Source organism: Balaenoptera physalus (assembly GCF_965194825.1).
Source record: "Balaenoptera physalus genome assembly, chromosome: 15".
NCBI classification, from domain to species: domain Eukaryota; kingdom Metazoa; phylum Chordata; class Mammalia; order Artiodactyla; family Balaenopteridae; genus Balaenoptera; species Balaenoptera physalus.
This window is the reverse complement of record NC_138894.1, coordinates 1783022-1801789: the sequence shown is the minus strand read 5'-3', so window position 1 is coordinate 1801789 and position 18768 is coordinate 1783022. Positions and strand designations below refer to the sequence as shown.

Genomic DNA, 18768 nt, shown 5'->3' with positions numbered 1-18768 from the left:
GACGCGGACGTCTGGGGAGGGCGGCGTCCGCCGAGGTCAGTGGGAGGGTGACCGGTGGTGACTGACCACGGGGACCGACAGGAAATCCCCCCGCGTGTGGGCGCCCGGCTCCAAACCCGCAGCCGCCGGCCTCGCGCGCCCTCCGTTCCCGGGGCTCCTGCGGGTCCGCGAGGCAGGTGCTCGCTGATGGAACGTGCTCGTCAGGAGGAAGGACACCCGCAGGGCCCCCCGCTGGCGAGCCCATGCCCTCCATCGCGTCCGCTCGGCGGGCGCATATCCGGTGCCTGCAGCGTTCTCGGCCCGGGCTGGACACGGGGGCGCCGGGACGTCAGAGCCACGTCCCCTGCCCGCATGGTGTTCTGGGGGAGCCCTGGGACGAGGCGGGTCGGGTGATGGCCCCCCCTGTCGTGGACGGCACCACAGGGCCACTGGGAGCCCTGGGGACCCATCACGTGGCTCTTAGTTTTATTCACCTGTGTGCTTGCTTACACACACGTGCACACATACATACACATCATACATACACATACATATGTATACACACACGCACACGTACATGTACGTGCACACATATATACACATGCACACATACATGCACACACGCACGTACACACACATGCACACATACACCCATGCACACACTTGCACATACACACATACACGCACACATATATACACACATACATACACATGCATACACACATACAGTTAAATCACTTTTAAGAGTTTTGGGCTTCAGGATCGCACTTGACCATTTGATACCCTGTGGCTTTTTTTCCTGAGACCCGGCAGTGTTTGGGTGTCTGGCTGCGGCGTGGCTCCCCTTCCAGAGGCCCCGAGGTCCAGGGACCACCAGCCCACCGGAGCCAGTGCCTATCCTGCTGGTCTCAGGTTAGGAGACTGTCATCCTGGGAGCCCCTTCCTCTGCATGGTGGCCACAGGAGCCCGGCTGCTTGGAGGACGGGGACGTCTCTGAGCCAGCTGCATGGCGCCCCCTGGTGGCCAAATGACCGAAGCTCTCCTAAGTGTGCCCCACACACATCTCTCTTGGATGTTGGAAGAGGGCTGCCCTGTGCCACGTTCCCCGCACACCTGCTCCCCTCCAGGCCAGGGCTCGCCCGTGCCACCCGTGGACAGCATGCAGGACATCAGCTTCCATCCTTCCTATAAGTACCAGTGCTGGGAGTAGAGAAAACGTCAGATTTGTTCATACTAAAGTGTTATTGACTTACCTTGAGGATATGCACATCCCTAGTAAGTGCACTTTAAGGGGATCTCAGCACCACTAACTGTTCCCAGCTTGGGCGGGCAGAGGAGTCCCCATCCAGCCGCCGTAGGGTCCGGCGGGCCCCGTGACCAGAGCAGACTCTGTGGTGGCCTCACCGACTCAGGAGCTCTGTGTCAGGCTCCGTGCGCTGCCTGTTTCACACCACGCCCCGTGCCAGCTAATCCGCATCCGACGTCAGAAAAGTAAATCCCAGGAGGGTCATGGAACTGTCTAGATTCTAAGACGAGCACACTGCTCTGGAAGCATCTCTGCGTGTACACACTCCTCCTCCTCCACACCCCGCACTCACACGTGCATGCACACGCGCACACGCGCACCTCGGTTCCCCGTGTGGTACAGACCACACGGTGCTGCCGGGGCCTCCAGATGAGGCCGTGTCTGTACACATGGGTTCTGTGAGCCTGGGGCGGGGGGCGGCTAACGTGGAATAACCGGCCCCCCAGCCCACCCCCAGGTGAAGTTTCCAGGCTGGAACGCGGTCCTGCGATGGCGGGGCTGCTGTCGGATCGGCGCCTCCAGGCCCGGCTCTGTGCTGGCACCTGTGCCACATCTGGGGAAGGAAAGAGTTGGGAAAGCTTTCCGTCTCCGCTGTTCTCCTCTGAGCATCTTTACGGGACCGTGTTTAGAGTTTCCTGACAGGGTCCTACCCCCTCTCTGACAACAAGGGCCTCCGGGAGAACTAACCCACTTGGCCTCCATTCTGTGTGTCTCTCTAGAAAGACAAGAAGCCCGGGCTGCTGAAGCTACTGGCCGGCGCGTCCACCAGGAAGAAGTCGCGCTCCCCGCCATCCACCTCTCCCACCCACGACCCCCAGGCAGCGGTGGACGCCTCACTCCAGGGCGCAGTGGGGCCCGAAGTGTCCTCACTGTCGGTCCACGGCAGGGCCGGGTCCTGCCCCGTTGAGGGCGAGATGCAGGGGGCCTTGGGGTTGGAGCCGCTGCACAGGAAGGCGGGCTCCTTGGATCTGAGCTTCCCGTCGCCCTCCCGGCAGGCCCCTCTCTCCATGGCCGCCGTCCGCCCCGAGCCGAAGCTGCTGCCCAGAGAGAGGTAAGGGTGGGCCTGCGTCCTCCCGGGCCTGGGTGTGGTGGTCTGTGAGGTCTGGAGCCACGTTGGGGAACAGGGACGATGCAGGTTTCTGGGGTTCCAACCCGCCAGGCGGCCCTCACTATCCCATCGGCTCAGATAAAACGGGAGCACATTTCACATTCTGAGTTCATCTGGGTCCTGAGTTTGTATTTACAAGGGATCCATCTGGAAATCTGGTGGAGCTGATGGTGTCCTGAGCCCGGAGAGTGAGCAATGGAGTGAGGGACCTGCATCCCCCTGCCCCAAAAGAACCCACAGGGACCCCGGGCTGAGTTCCCCGTAGGCCTGAGCGAGCCCCGCCCTGAGGCAGCTCTTGTTCCAGGCTCGGCCCACTCTGACACCTGGCCTCAAACTGCCTTCAGGGTTACACCATGTGAAATGTCCGGTATTCGTGTTTTTTGCCAAAGACAACAGTTTCTTAGAGTTCAGCACAGAGTCTTCCAGGTCAGGAAACTGAGTCCCCCGAGGCCTCGGGTGGAAGGGGCCAGAGGCTGGTGTCCTGCCTGTGGGCCAGCCCGTCTGAGTCATGGGTCCTTAGAGAGCCTCAGAGAGGGCTGAGGGTGCTTGGGGGAGGAAATGCTTTCCTTTCTAAGTGCCCCTCCTCCTGGGAGCGCTGCCTAAACGGTAAAAAGGGGAGCGTCTCCTGAGCACACAGTCCTGGCATTCCTGGCAGATCCTTCCCCCCTCGGCCACACTGACCGATGCCAGCCCTTCCGTGTGGCCTGAGACACACCACACACGTCACACGCACACCCAACATGTACACCACACACACACACACCAAGTGCACTCCACACACCCCCTCCTCTCTCCCTCCACTCCCCAAGGGAGCCTCCGCCTTTGGGCGGCTCTCCCACGTCAGAACCTTCTTTCTTCCACGGGACCAACCCAGCTGCCTGTGATTTCTGAATGGGGGTCCCGGCCCCTCCTCTGGGTCCCAAAGTTGGGGGCTCTGGGGAATGACAGGTCCCTAAACGTGTCAAAGCTGCTCTCGTGTCTCCCCTGGGCTTCTGCCTTCCCAGATCCTCAACTTCTAGGCTCCACAAAGGGCTTAAAGACCCTGTTGTAAAGAAATCATGGGAGTCTAGGATTAACTAGGAAGTTCAGGGAATTACTCCCGTTAGCTGACTCTCCTGTCTAATTGGGGATGTTGTACCCGGGGCCCTGGGCGCCCTCCTGCCCCCAGCACCCTGCACAGCTCCTTAGTGACCACTACTGCCTAGCGCGGCCCTCACCCCGCACAGTCCTCATGACTCCCATGTACCGGCCCCCAGCAGGTTGGAGCTGAGGACGTGACAATGGCAACGTCACCTTCAGGCCGGGGCAGCTCCCGAAACACCTGGACTCGGGCCGGTGGGTCACACTGACCTCGCAGCTGTGACCAGAGTCCTGCACGGAGGGCGCACCCTCACTCACACCCCAGCCCCTGTTGAGGGGCCCGCCACGGGGGGCCGTGCGTGAAGGGCAGGCTGGGCTCAGTCCACGCCCCCAACATGCATCACAATCTTGCAGCAAGAGAAACACCTGCCACTTAACAGCCATTTCACCCAAACGAGTGTCTGCTTTCTGAGTCCCGGCCCCTACATACAACATGGGGATGATAGTGCCTGGTGGCCATAATGGTTACAAAACACCTAGATTAATACCTGGAACAGGATGAATGAGTAGTGAACGCCAAGGGCAACAACCACCGGAACAACGCACGGGATGACGTGTGAGACGACGCTGTGTGACATCACGTACACGACAGTGAGGCCGTGGGGAGGGCCGTGGTCCCCGCACCTCCGCACTGATTGACGGGCCTCCCCATGTGCTCACACGCCCAGTCCGTGTGTCCTCACCTCTCGCCGGCCTCTCAGCTGTTTGGCTCTGTTGGGATTTAGAAGTTTCTTGCTTTGATCTATTGTGGGTCATGGTAGGCTCCCAAAGACGTCTCTGCCCTGATCCCCAAACCAAGAATAAGGTGGCAGATGGACCGAGCAGCTGACCGTAAAGTGGAGAGGTCGTGCAGGCCCCGCGCGGCCCGCGTGACCTCAGGAGTCCTCGCAGGTGGACGAGGAGCTCGGCCCGCCGTCTTGGCTTTGAGATGGAGGGAGAGGCCTCCACCGGAACGCCGCAGCCTCTGGGGGCTGGAGGAGGGGAGGGGACACGACCTGCCCCGGAGCCTCCATCCCTCAACTTTGCCCCGTGAGGCTGTGTCGAACATTGGACTTCCAGAACCCCCAGATGAGACGTGTACGTCGTCAGGCGCTGCTCGTGGGAATCCGTCAGAGCCGCCACAGGGACCCGAGGCGTGTGTAGACCTTAGAGTTTGGTGTCCAGGGAGTACTCTTACCATTTTCAAGGTCCTGTAGGGACACCACTGTGATGACCACAGCCCCCGACCCCAGACCTCTTGTCCTCACGGGGACCGACACGGGTGCTCTGAAGGGCCCCTCCTGTGACACGGAGACGTGCCCAACCCCACAGGCAGAGCGACTGCATCTGCAGCGGTCGGATGCCCTTCGAATTCTGCACCTTTGATTCCTGAGTCTGATGTCTGCAGCATGGCTGTGGTGGACGCAGCCGCTCCGGACAGTCTCTGACGTGTGACGCCAGGATCATGCCACTGTTCGCTTGGCCCTTTGGGGCCGCTGAGCATCAGTTTCTTTCAGCGTCTTGGAAGGATCTGGACAGAAAACTGAATGCTGGTCTTGTAGACGTTCAGCCCACATCATCCATCCGGGCTCATTAAATCACGGGATTGCTCAGAAGCACCAAATTAATTTTTTTCTAGCAAATTACACTTTTAAAGTTGCTTGTTTCACATCTGGCAGTTGAGGCAAAAGCTAAAACTTACGTTGGGAGCGTGAGGAATGATCTCGACGCGTTCTTTCCTGGGGAGTTGAGGGAAGGGGGCGGGTGTTCGGAGGAGGAGGATGGGCAGGAAGCCTGGGGGGGCCACGGTGCTGGTCCTGGCAGTCATGCAGCCTGGGCGCCGGGGTGTGGGAGCTGCAGTCTGCGTGTGCTGGCTGATCTCACAGGCGTTGCTGTGTCCCAGCTATCTGCAGGGATGCGGGGCTGGGAGGGCAGGAGCTGTTGTCCCCTTCCTCGCCTCGTCCACACCCTGAAAGGGACCGCGGTGGCAACTGGCCTGGCCTGCATGCTGCAGGCACCTGGGGAGGCCGGGCCGGCCTCGCGGCCCGCTTCCTCTCTGCCCCCTGCTTCCACCGCCTGGAGTGGGCTGGGCCTGTGAGCTCCTAGGGCCGGGCCGGGTCTTCTGCACGTGAGCGTCTTCCCCAGTCCCCCGCACCATCCCCAGCTGGACGGGCCAGCCCCAGGCTGTGCGCAGGTGGTTGGAGGGGGATGAAGTCGGCCTCATTCTGCACCTCGGTCCTCAGGCGTCCGTGGGCAGATCCCGAGAGCCCCCCGTTCCCTGGTCCCCGTCCCCCAGAATCCCGTCAGGTAGGGCCAGGGTCCCTGTCTGTGGCCTCACTTCAAGAAGAGCTGACCTGGGACCTGCTGTATAGCATCCCGGTTTCTCCACGTCCAGGAAATAGCAGGTCAGAGGCTCTGCATACGGAACCCCTTGAGGGCCCTAGGGACCCCCAGCTGCCAGACACGGATGGCCTCCGTCAGAGGCCGTTGGTCTGGCTGTGGCTGACAGGGAAGCCCGGCCCGGGGGACAGGGTCAGGCAAGGCGCTGCCAGGGAGGAGGGACAGGAGAGCCTGGAGTTCGGAGAGCGTGGGGAGGTGGCCGGAGGGAAGGGGGAGCACGGTCTGCATCTCTGGCCCAGGGAGGCCGCCTGGGCCTTTGGGGACTCGGAGGAGGACCCGGGCCCTGAGGGCGGGGCTGGGAGCAGGCAGCCGAGGACGGAGGGCGCCCGTGAGCTGCTCTCCCCAACCCGGCCCACAGGCGCTCCTGCTCTGCCAGTGCCCACGGCAGGGGTGCTGGCCAGACTGGGCCCAGGAGCAGGGGATGGGGTCAGCTGTGCGTGAGCTCCTGGCCACTGCTCCTGCAACTCTCCCAGCAGCCCTACCCTTCGACCCACCCGCCCCGAGGACCTGGGGGCGCAGTGTGGGGCTGAGGTCGGTCTGGTGCGGAGGGAGAGGCGGGCGGTGCCCGGGGGTGGCAGGGACCGGCCGGCCTGGTCCATGACTGGGAAGGGCCGGTGCACTGGCAGGGGCAGGCGATGGGAGCACAGAGCCTCTTCCCAGCTTGCCTCTAGTCCGAGCGACGGGGTTCCAGCGGAGGAGGGTGGTGTGGATGGTGGGCTGGAGGCGGAGGGAGAGGAGCGTGCCCGGCGCCCGGCAGGCCCATGGGGAAGCCTTTGCTGACCCCTCCCCTCCCCTCCCCCGGCACCCAGCCTGCGGGGTCCGTGGTGCCTACGAGCTGGGGTTCGCAGGCAGCGAGAACAGGCGGCCCTGCCGGCCACGAGACCACCCACAGTGAGGATCTGCGCACGGAGCCCCCAGCTCACCTGACCAGCCCTGACCCCCGTAAGGGTGGTGGGCTCGGGGCCGGCGGGACAGTGGGACACACGAGCCCTGTGGGGTCCCCGGCTGGAGGGGGTTACGGGCAGCTCTGCCGGGCTGGGCGGCAGCGAGGGACGCGGCCCGGCTGGTCTGCCCTCGCCCTCGGGCGTCTTAGAGCAAGGCTGGTCCCCAGAGCCTCCTCCTCCCCTGAGGCTTTCTGGGCAGGTGTGGGGTGCAGGCCTTTGTCTCAGACCGCGGGAGCTGCCAAGGCCCGGGGGTCTGTTCCTGGTCGGAGCTCAGGCGCCCGGCAGGCAGAGGCACAGCGGAGACTCACGTCTGCAGGTGGATCTTATGGCACGTTGGTCTGAAAACAGGGACGGAGCCCCGGAGCCCCGGAGGTGGCGGGCGGCTCACCCCTGCGTATCTGTTTCCCCAGGTACCGCGTGGTGGTCTCATACCCGCCCCAGAGCGAGGCGGAGATTGAGCTGAAGGAAGGGGACGTGGTCTTCGTGCACAAGAAGCGTGAGGACGGCTGGTACAAGGGGACCCTGCAGAGGAACGGCCGCACCGGCCTCTTCCCCGGAAGCTTCGTGGAGAGCTTCTGAGGCTGTGCCTGCCGCCCCCCAGGGACGGAGGTGCAGGGACCCCAGGGGAGCGGCCGCCCGAGGCCCTGGGTCCTTCTGGGGACCTGGCGGGGACGCCGGCACGCGCAGGACCCGGGGGCGAGGAGGTCACGGCTTCCACCCGCCCCGTGTCCTCCGACGAGGAGCAGACGCGCCGGGGCGGTTGGCTGCCGGGACGCCCCTCTGCCGTCTGCGGGCGGGGCCGGTGGGGTTAGGGCCCCGCGCGTTTGGAGAGTGTCCTTTGGGCGGCTCCGGGTTTCACGTGGGTCCTGATTGCTCCTCGTCTCCGGCTATACCTCAGGCACCTCCACCTGGACCCTCGGCACGGTGCCCTGGCCCGGGGTCGTCAACTGCCCCGTCCGGGCAAGGCCAGCACGTGGCTCCCGTGGGGCGAGGTGGCAGCAGTGCCTCGTGCTTTGCCACCACTGTCCCCTCTCCCTCGTGCTTCTTTCTTACATCTTTTTACTGCAAAGCTGTTAGACTTTCTAAATGTCTAACAGGTCGTTCACTGCCTATTTTTCATACATCTGGTGCTGCCTTTTTGTAAAACTAGTCAGGACTTGGTTGAGCTTGAAAGAAAAAATCTCTGGGGAGACACCAAAGGGGCAGAACTTTTACAGGCACCATGTGAACCTGGAGAGCCAGGTCTTCACAGCCTCGGTGCTCGTGGGGCCAGAGGGGCCTGGGCATTGGAGGGAGTTAGGAAAGCCCGTGTCTTTCCACCCTTCCAGAGCCCCTGCCGCATCTGGAGATGTTCTGACGAGAGGTGGCAGTAAAGGAACAGGAGGGTGGGCCCCAGGTCAGGAGGCAGAACTTGCCTTCTGCGCTGTAGAGGGGCCACCACAGCCAGCACTTCCACTGTCCAAACGTGCGGTTTTTACCACCGTTCAGATCGACTGCCTTGTGACGGTTTCTCCTTTTTTTCTTTAAATAAATAACTGCTCTGCTCTCAGTGCACACCTTGGTCTCGAGAGCAGAGCCACGAGGATAACGAGGGCTTTGAGGCGTCATGCAGACTTGCAGGTCCAGGGAGCTGGGCGGGGAGGGGCAGCTCTGATCCTGCGACCTTCCCCGTCGGGGGTCCACGAAGGGCACCCACGAGTCCACCTTCCCCCAAGCCCCGACGGGAGGAGCCCGTGAGAGAGACACCTTAGGAATACGTTCCTATCAGTTTCCAAACCCTCTCTCTCTTCACAAAGCCACTCAGGGTTAAATCAGGCTGAACACACTAGCCTTTGGGATGTCTCTGCAACAAAATCCAGAAGCCCACTCCCCGGCCTACCATGAGGCCGTGGCAGGAACGCTGTTGTCAGAGTTCCTGTGTTGGGGTGTGACCTGGGTACTTGTTGCTGCCCGGTGGCTCCACGCTGGCGGGTCGCCCCCAGGGAAAGCGCTCTTCCTCTCTCCAGGACATGATAGATTGACAGAGTTGAGAAATTTGTTCCGAATCAAAGGAAAAAAAATCCGGTTTAAATGCAGGGAGTCCCATGCACCGAGTTTATGACAGCCAGAAGGTGCGCGTTTGTCACTGGTTGCCAAATTAGTTGCCTTCTGTGCACAGAAATCCTGTGCGTGTCTACAATTATGTCATCACCAAAAACATGCGTGGATTAACATGCTGAGTGAGACACGTGTTCTCCAGTGAAACCAGAGCCGACTTCGTCCCCAGATGATAGGAAAGTCTTCTTTCTAAACGTAGGCAGTTACCAAGCAACAGCACAGACCGCTCCCGGCACCGCCCCCGTGATGATGAGAGGCTGGCGCCTGGTGGAGGGGGCATGCCCCCCCGCAGGTGTCTTAGCAAAGTTGTCGCCAGCCTCTCCTGTGCAGAGTCAGGGCTGGGTGCTGGGGCCTCCCCGGGGCCACCAGCGTCGGGGCCTCCTCGCCGGCCAGGCTCCGGGGAGCATGGACACGCACGACCACCCCCCTGCTTTGGGCTGTTTTCAAACCCTTGGTCAGAAAATCAGCCCTTGTGACCAGTGAACCACAGACAGGGCAGGAGCAGAAGCAGACCCTTCTGCCGGGGGCCGTCCTGCCTGGAAGGGTCCCCTCGTCCTGGCCACTAAGATGAACCAGCCCTTCGCCTGACACCCTCAGACTCCCCAGGTCCAGACCTCACGCACCGTGGTCGTGACGTGGCCTTTGGGGCCAAGGCGACATGCTCTGAGGAGCAGGGTAGAGTCCTCAGCCACATGCACTGACATAGAGGACACGGAGGTGACAGGGACATCGGGCCATCAGAGGGCCACGGGAACAGAGTCAGGAGATGGCAGCCTCACAGTGAATGCCGGGCTCTGGTGGGAAATCATTGGCACTTTGCACAGTCACACACATGCACCCCTTGCTTCTGTTAGACACAGACGTCAGTGTGTGATTCTGGAGGGACGGACTGATGACAAACCATGATGCCTGTGTTTCCGAGTCTTTAAATAAAACTGAACGTGGAGAGGCCTGGTGTCTGGATGGGGGAGCAGTCAGGTGGGGCCGGGCTGGGCAGGAGAATTGGCAGGTGTCCCCCACGTCCCCTCTGCCAGCCTGTGGGCGCACAGCCCTGCCACCCCCAGGAGCTTCCGAGTGGGCCACCTGGGGTCTGTGTCAGGGTGGCGGGCCGCTGAGGGGACCGGGGGTGCCAGACAGCCACTCCCGGCACAGGCTGGGATTCTGCTGCTGGGGAGGAAGAACTGAGCCTGGCCAGTGGGGCTTGGGCGGCTTCTAGGACCCCCGCAGGCTCTTGCTTGCCTGGAAAAGCAGAGTGACTTTCTGTAGGTGATGCCCCTTCCTTGCTTGTGGGAAGCCTTCATGTCAGTAGTCATTCAAGTCCTGTCGGCCAGGAGTGCCTGGAATCGGCCTCTCAGACCAGCACACTCACTACCCTGCCTGTGTGTCTGGCCTCGGGTGCCTGGGCCACAGGGACCTGTCCTCTGGAACCCACCCGCAGGAGGGGCGTCAGGAGGCTGCCGATCTCCAAAGGGGGGTGGGGCGTGGGGGCCTGTCTCCAGTAGCCAGACAGAGGGAGGCCCGGCAGAGGGCTGCACACGACCCAAGACCTGTCAGGGTGTTTCCTGGAGGAGACCCCGCTGCCCTCCTGGCCGGGCCTCCCACCCAGAGCCTTTGACCATCACATCACTGGAGCTGGAGGGGAGCTTAGCCAGGAGCTACTTCCCTCTTCTATGTGAACGAACACAGTGAACTAGCGGAAGACTGGTAACACCACCTGCAGGGTGCGGAGGGGAGGACAGCCCGTGCTGCAGTGATGAAGGCTTCACGCACTCCCCAGCAAGCTGGGCCAGAGACACGTCGCCAGGTGGGCCGTTAGATGAAGTGGACAGATCTCATGCTCAGTGCACCCCCAAGACCAGTGCCCAAGGCTGGGCACTGAGCCAGGCCCTCCGTGGAAACAGTGCGTCGGGCCTGAGGGCCGGGGGCGGCAGCGCTGTCATGACCCGCAGGCCGCCTGGCAAGTCTGACCACAGGGACGGACACGGCAACCCCCTGCCCCTGGGCCTGGAGCCACGTCTGAATCCAGGCTGGTCAGGGCAGCTGGACACTCACCTGTGAAGCAGAGACAACCCCACTGTCCACAGGGAACTGGGACTCCGCTGAGACCTCAGCCCCGTGTCTTTTGGGAGCAGGAGTCATTGCTCTGCCCCCGACACTGACGAGGTGGCACACGTCGGCCTTGGGGAAACTCAGGTCTCCTTTCCCGGGGGATCCGCTCCACAGCCGGCCCTTCATTGGCGAGGACAGATTGGTGACACCGTGGAGTGCGCAGTGGCGGTGTTCTGCGCCCGCGCGGCCTCACCCTGCCCCATCCCTCAGACCGCACCTCCTCCCCCCAAGCCCACAGCAGAGCAAGGGCTGTTCCAGGGATCATACCAGACGCGCCTTTTCGGGCTGTGCGTCCACAGCCCCCAGTCCTCCTGGGAAGCCTGGAGCCAGACCTCCAGTCACAGGACTGAGGCTGGAAGGGACAGGGGAGGGTGTGCGGTTCAGAAAAGGGATTCTGGGTAAGGAAGGGGAGAGGAGGCCCGTGAGGAGCCCCTGCACCAGGCAGGGCAGAGGTAACAGGGCGGCAAAGCAGGAGGGGGACTGGGCGGGCAGCAGGGAGGGGCTGTGTGCAAGCGCCCTGCAGCCCGAGAACCACGGCCCGTGTCCCGCTCCCGGAACCTGAGAACCTGTCAGGTTACGTGACAAAGAGGGGTTGAGGTTGCTAACCGGCCGACCCTGAGTTAGGGAGACCCTCCTGGCCCCCTGGGTGGGCCCAGAGTGCCCACGGGTCCTTGCAAGGACATCAGGGAGGCCGGAGAGCCGAGAGCCGCGCACGGGAGGCGCCCAGGGCCTACTCTGAAGCTGAAGGAACCAAAGGCTGACGCTCCTCTGACCCGGGTCGGGTCCTGAATGACCCCCGGGACCCCTCCGGGCCTTGGGCCATTTCGGGAGGGCTGGTGGGTCTGTTTGAACAGGGACGGAAGGAGGGCCAGCAGGGCAAACGGGGAGGGGGCTCCTGATGGGGAGCATCCGGAACTGCTAAGGAAGAGGCTCCAGGCGGACGGGGAGGCCCCCACGGAGGAGGTGAGCGCCGGCACCGGGCTGCCGCGGAGGGGCCACCGAGGGGGTGGCTCAGCTAGCACCGGGCAGGACGCCTGCCCCGCGAGGAGGGGGTGCGCACGGCAGTGGCAGGGGCTGAACACAGGCCAAGAAAACGGCGTGCGTGTGGGTCCCCTGGAGGGGAGCATCGTTGGTGGGGGGTGGGGGGCGCAGAAGGCGGGCAGGGGCGGGTGGGCGGCGACGGGCTCTGCCACCTGCCTCCCGCGCTCGCCCGGGGCCCAACCTGGGGTGGGGGGGGGTTAGGTTCCTTCCCACGGACCCCGCCCCCTGGATGAAACCTCTGCCTCGGGCTAGGCTGGGAGACAGTCCTCCCCGCTCGGTTGTTCCTGGAATGACTCTCCCGTTCCAGGGCCCTCAGGGCCTCAACTTTTTGGCACCAAACTGCCCTTTTCTCTAAATAAGCAGCTCTTGCCCTGACGGTTCCAGGAAAGAAACGAGATGGCCCCCGTAAGAGAAGACGTGCAGCCGCCCTCGTAATCAGAGGAACGGGGTCCACACGACACCGGGACCCGCAGACGGGACGCTGCTCTGCCCGCCAAGCCGCTGGGACGCAGATGACGCGCCAGAGGGCGACCTGGCGCACCTGCGCCCCAGGCGGTGCCACGTGGACGCGGGGCCTTCGCACAGCACGTCGGCGCACGGAGCTCACGCACAGGGACGTTCACGCAGGGCCCACGCACGGCACGTCAGCGCACGGCACGTCGGCGCACGGCACGTCGGCGCACGGCACGTCGGCGCACGGGTTCCGCCCTCGGACCTGGGAGACAGGGGTTTGCGGCGGCTCCACGCCAGTGGCTGAAGGAGCAGGTGAGGATGCGGGGGTGGCGCGCGTGTTCTTGTGAGAAGGGGACGTGGAGGAGTGAGCGTGTGTGAAGGTGGCGGGCACCAGAATGTGCTTCGTGTGTGCGCGGGAGCGGAACCTGGGCGGTGGGCGGGGCGTCTGTGGAGGTTCCTCAGCGCTGACGTTTACTCTTTACCACGTAAATACCTGGCTCATTGGAACGTAGCTTCCCACGTCTAAGTCAGATGACCTGTTTGGAGTGAGAGTCAGAAGCTGAGCAGCCGCTGCCTCCGGCGCGGCTGAGAGGGACCCGGGGGCGCCGCGGGGGAGCAGCCTCTGAGCTGGGGGCGGGGCGGGGCTGGAAGAGGGAGGGAGAACCCGGAGCCTCCCGCGGCCCCCGCCCCCACCCCAGGCCTGGCCGGGCCTTCGAGGACCGGCTTGGGGCGTGTCCTGGGACGTCGGTGCTCCTGGGCTCCGCGTCGGAAGCTGCAGTCCTGACGCTGGTTTCCGACGCGGCGGCCTCCCACCCTCTGGGCTGGATCGTGTTTGGCGGCGGCCCTCGGAGGGTCCAGGGCGCTCTCCCTTCTCGGCCCCCGTGGCCTGAGCGCTGACTTACAACGGGGAGAGGGGCAGGCTCTGCATCACCGCCGAGTTATTAGCACCGTGGCACGTCTATGCGCGCCGCTGACTCAGCCCTTTAATGCGCCTCTTAAATATGCATCAGAGCCCTGATAAACGTGAGTCATTCTGGGAATGACTTCGCAGCTGTTCGCCCGCCGCATCGCTGATGCATGTTTTTTCGGTGAACTCATCAAAGGACCTAGATTTTAATCAAAGGCTTCAGAGTCTTCTGTTGGGCCAAGTCAAATCCCTGTGAATCCGAAGGGAGGTCTCTGGTGGCACACCCCAGGGCTCTGCCAGTAGAGCACGTTGTAATTTAGGTAAAGGCGTCAGGGCGTGAATATCACATCTGTCAATTACCCAGAGCCTGGTGGGACAGGTGGATATAACAGACAGCGGAACGAAGGTCACAGTTTCCTCAAGGGAAGAGATTCGTGCACGACCGGAATAATTGTAGAACCTTATGTACAGAAACCTGCGGTTTATTGTGTTTGACCGACCAGCGCGACCAGGGTTCCTCCAAAAGGAGGATGTGGCATAAGTAAATGCAAAACTGCCGAGGTGGGTGCGCGGAGAGTCCTGTGAGGCGGCTCGCTTGTCGTAGGGCACGTGCAGCTGTGGCGCCTGGGGAGGGATTAGTGGTGACGCAGCTGCCCCCAGGGATCAGGACTCGGAGGGGACTCCCAGGACAAAGGGGCAGGACTGGCAAGGCAGGCGGGCTTCTCCTCGCTTATAGACTAGGTCACTTTCCAGGCTTTGGAATTAATTGTCTGTTAGTACAAACGGTCAAGTTGCATTGACCAAGTAAAATTGTAAAAAAAAGTGCTCTAGATTTTATATTTTTAAAACCCTGGAACTCTTTGTTCAGATGCAACCTTCTGTGGAAGACTAGCACGTAAAGCCGATGAAAGCAGGGCTCCTTTTCTGGAAACGGGGCGGGGGCCGGGAAACCCATCTGCGTGGGTGCTCCCCACGGTCCACGGCCCTTTGTGCGTCTCCCAGGCGAGTGGGAGCTTCTGTGCGCTGTTCCTGTAACAGCTGACAAGCCGTCGGGGGTCGGGGGCCTGCTGTTCTAATGGACTCCTGGAGGGTCTCGCCAGTGTGGTTAGACTTGGAAACGTGATCCGGAATTGAGATTGCAAAGTCCGGTTAAACAGCTGGGCAACCCCACTCAGCCCTGTCCGTCATACTCAGCAGAGGCCGTGCTCCCGGGACGCCTCAGCATTTGGTTTTGGGCCCAGTGTCTCAGCGCTGCTCGTTTCTCCTCTTTCTCGGGTGCCAGGCATGAGGCCACCGTCAGGGGCTTCCCTGTGCGGCCACTTCACAGCCTCGAGGCGGTGGAGACAGGCGTGGCCGCTGTCCCCGGGTGGAGGGGAGTTCGCGCCTGCGTCCCACTGGGACGGCTGCCTCTCTCTCCCCGGATGGCGGGCACCGACAGCCGCCGCTCCCCCCGCCCTCCCGCGAAATGCATTTCCCAGACTGCCCTGCAGCCAGCCCAGGCCATGAGTGGGGACCCCCCTTCTTCCCAGCTTTCTGAAAGCTGGGGCGTGGATGTGTCAAAGCCATCTCCAGCCACGAAGACAGGAGCAAACTCTGTGGACAGCAGAGAAGGAGGAGGAGGAGGGGCTCTGACCAGCCAAGCCACGGTGGATGGCCTGCCCACGGGAGAGAGAAGTAAACGTTTGTCTGTTTAAGCCACCATCACTGGGAGACTCTTCTTCCTCTTACACCTGTGTTTTTTTTACAATCTCCACTGGGTTGCCTTCTAACCTGATGTTCTAGAATGGTCGTCTCTCCGTGGATCACAGATGGAGCAGACATTGCTGAGTGACCAAAGGCCAGTTCTGACTTATGCTTATGGACATAATGGAAAAACAGCATTGGATTTACCCTTCCGCCTGACACAACTAGGAAACCAGACAAAACACAGGACATTGGAACACAGGCGTCACAGAACAGTGATTCTCGGGAAGAAGGGACCCTTTAGTGAGTGTGGGGTGCCATCACAGCCTGGGGGCTTAAACAGCAAGTTTAATTTCCCACAGCTCTGGAGGCTGGAAGTCTGAGATCAAGGTGTGAGCAGGGCTGGTTGCTCCGGAGGCCTCTCTCCTTGGGTCCTCACGTGGCTCCCTCTGTGTGTCTGTGTCCTGATCTCCTCCTCTTATAAGGACAGCAGTCCTGTTGGATTCGAGCCCACCCGTGTGACCTCATTTGCCTTAACTACCTCTTTAAAGGCCCGACACAAAACACGACCGCGTGTTTCAGCTGCATCACACAAAATTTTTTTGTCTGTTTTTGTGTTAATTAAGTTAAAAATATTTTGTAAATTTGCCTTTTTTTGGGGGGCCTGTAGGGTTTTTTTCTAAGAAGTGTGTTATTTAATTTCTGAATATTTAGGAATTTCCCAGGTAGCTTTCCATTGTTGATTGCTAGTTTAATTCCATTGTGGTCAGAGAACATACTTTATACAATTTCAGCCCTCTTAAATTTATTGAGGCTGGTTTTATGGTCCAAAATACGTTCTTTTTTTGGTGAATGTTCTGTGTACACTTGAAAAGAACGTGTGTCCTGCTGCTGTGGGTTGGTTGTGATTCTCTAAATGTCAATTAGATCAAATTGATAGTGTTGTTTAAGCCTTCTGTATCTTTATAGATCTTCTTTCGACTTGTTCTGTCAGTTACAGAGAGAACATTGTTGAAGTTTCCATTTACAACGGTGGATTTGTCCTTTTAAGGTCTGTGGTATCTGCAAGTCTCTTTAATTCTATCAGTTTTTTGCGTCATGTATTTTGACTCGGTTATTAGGTGCAAACACACGTAAGATAGATAGGTTCTCATGGTGAATTGGCCCCTTTATCATTTAGAAATGACCCCTTTTCTCCCTGGTGCAGTTCCTTGTTCTGAATTGACTTTGTCTCAGTTATGCTGCCACTTTAGCTTTTGTTTCATTTCTATTCTCATGAAATATGCTTTTTCTATCCTTTTAGTCTGTCTTCATCTTTAAAGTAGTGTTTTAGTAAAGTAGTGTTTCAGATAGCTGTATCTTACTTTTAAAATCCAACCTGACAGTCTCTGCCTGTTAACATTGGAGTGTTCTGACCATTCACAGTAATGTGATTGGGTTTAAATCTACAATTTTGCTATTTTTTGTTGTTTCATCCTTTCATTATTTCTTTTTTCTCGCTCTTTTCCTGACTCCTTTGGATTAATTTAGTATTTTTTATGTTTCCATTTTATTTCCTTTTTTGACTCAAGAGGCATACTTTGTTTTAAAATTTTGTGATTGATCTAGAGTTCGAAGTATGTGTATTTAGTTGTCATCGATAGTTATCACAATATTAAAGATACACATTATGCCTCTTCACATATTTTGTGAGCATTTGTTATTCGAATACACTGATTCTACCCTCCTCAGCCTTTGTGCCACTGTTTTCATACATTTTACTTCTATGTTTGTGCCAAAAATCTTGGCTCTTTGTGCACCGATGCTGAACAGAAATACAGAGTTTTGGAGGAAGGGAAAGAATAGCTTTATTCTTTGCCAGGCAAAGAGGGAACACAGCTGGCTAGGGCCTCAAGAACTGTGCTCCCTTTCAAGAGGGTAATGAGGAGTTTCATAGTAATGGTTCAAAGAGGGCGTGATCAGCTCGTGGACACTCTTCGGGTTGGTTAGTGGTGAGGTAATTGGGAGTCGGCATCATCAACCTTCTGGTTCCAACAGGTCTGGGGTCTCCGTGCTTGTGAGCAGCAGACAGTTAACTTCTCCCACCTGGAGGGGGTTTCAGTATCTGCAAAACAGCTCAAAGATACTGTTGTGTGCATCCCTTGAGGGGGACCAGGACCCTGGCCCAAGGCTGCGCTATTGTTTCCTGGCTGCTCCTCTATTGTCTCTGCATCCCCTCCCTTCCCTGATTAGCATCTGTTTGAACCTGCTCCTTGGAACTCAGGGAACGTCCTGGAGGCCAAATGAAGCCCATTTCCTGTAATCAAGAAATGGAGGACACAGAAAGGCTTCTGTGCCCAGGAGCCCACAGGGCCCTGATCCGTATCATATGTTACAGAGGCCCACAATTTATTTTGATTTTGCTTTAAACAGTTGGTTATCTTAAAGCAATTTAAAAGAAATTTTTTTATTGGAGTATAGTTGATTTACAGTGTTGTGTTAGTTTTAAATGTGCAGCAAAGTGATTCAGTTATGCATACAATTATATTTTTTTCAGATTCTTTCTCCTTATATTACAAAATATTGAGTATAGTTCCCTGTGCTATACAGTAGGTCCTTTCAGGTTATCTGTTTTATATATAGTAGTATAATATTAAAGCAATTTTTAAAAATAAATTATTTATTTATTTTTGGCTGCGTTGGGTCTTTGTTGCTGCATGCGGACTTTCTCTAATTGTGGCGAGCGGGGGCTACTCTTCCTTGCAGTGCACGTGCTTCTCATTGCGGTGGCTTCTCTTGTGGAGCTCGGGCTCTAGGCACGCAGGCTCGGTAGTTGTGACACACAGGCTTAGTTGCTCTGCGGCAGGCGGGATCTTCCAGGACCAGGGCTCGAACCCATGTCCCCTGCATTGGCAGGTGGATTCTAACCACTGCGCCACCAGGGAAATCCCAAGGCAATTTTTAAACTAGAGAAAAACAGTCTTTTATGTTACGTGTTTACTCTTTCCAGTTACTATGTGTAGATTTGAATTTCCTTTAGGTTTCATTTTTTTTCTGCCTGAAGCACTTCCTTTAACATTTCATGTAATCCAAGTGTGGTAGCAGTGGAGTTTTTCAGCTGTTGTTTGTCTTAATGTCTTTATTTTGCCCATATTTTTGAAAGATATTTTCACTGGCATGGAATTCTAGGTTGACTTTTTTTCATTCAGCATTTGAAAAGGTATTGTCTCTTGGTTTGCATTGTTCTTGATAAGATGTGTTTGTTCATTGTTAACCTAGTTTCTCTTGTAACAGGGAAGAACATTTTGTATCCTCTTACAAGTTAATCACTAAAGGAATGCTGCCTATAAGCTTAAACTCTACATAACGGCCCATCTCTGGGAGCTCTGCCTCCCAGGTAATGAGCATTCAGCTCAAACACCTGTGTTTAGCCCCCACAGACCCTCCTGAGCAGGCCCACCTGTGAATGACTGCACGAGGGAGAAATTAACACCTCCCCTTCGGAGGCTGCCGGGAACCAGGAAGTGCTTGGCTTTAGTCCCGCCCCTTGTAGTATAAAAGGAGCCTCAGTCTAACTCAGCAAGATGGTTCTTTGGGCCACGAGCCCACCGTCTTGGTCTGCTGGCTTTCTGGATAAAGTCGC

The 18768-nt window shown here is 58.6% G+C and overlaps 1 protein-coding gene and 1 long non-coding RNA gene across 9 annotated transcripts in view; both read left to right on the top strand.

Moving 5' to 3' along the window:
* The window catches only part of SH3RF3 (SH3 domain containing ring finger 3), a 215005-nt gene extending 205106 nt beyond the window's left edge, over positions 1–9899 (top strand). For all 4 annotated transcript variants that reach the window (XM_082426472.1, XM_082426474.1, XM_082426473.1 and 1 more), the window contains 2 exons: positions 2005–2336; positions 7267–9899. In XM_082426472.1, the coding sequence (XP_082282598.1) occupies positions 2005–2336; positions 7267–7435 (501 nt within the window). In that variant the 3' untranslated portion in view covers positions 7436–9899. The remainder of the gene's footprint in view (positions 1–2004; positions 2337–7266) is intronic.
* Positions 9900–12786: 2887 nt separating this feature from the next.
* The window catches only part of LOC309643648, a 32922-nt gene continuing 26940 nt past the window's right edge, over positions 12787–18768 (top strand). For all 5 annotated transcript variants that reach the window (XR_014253936.1, XR_014253937.1, XR_014253938.1 and 2 more), the window contains exon 1: positions 12787–12868. This is a non-coding gene — a long non-coding RNA (uncharacterized lncRNA). The remainder of the gene's footprint in view (positions 12869–18768) is intronic.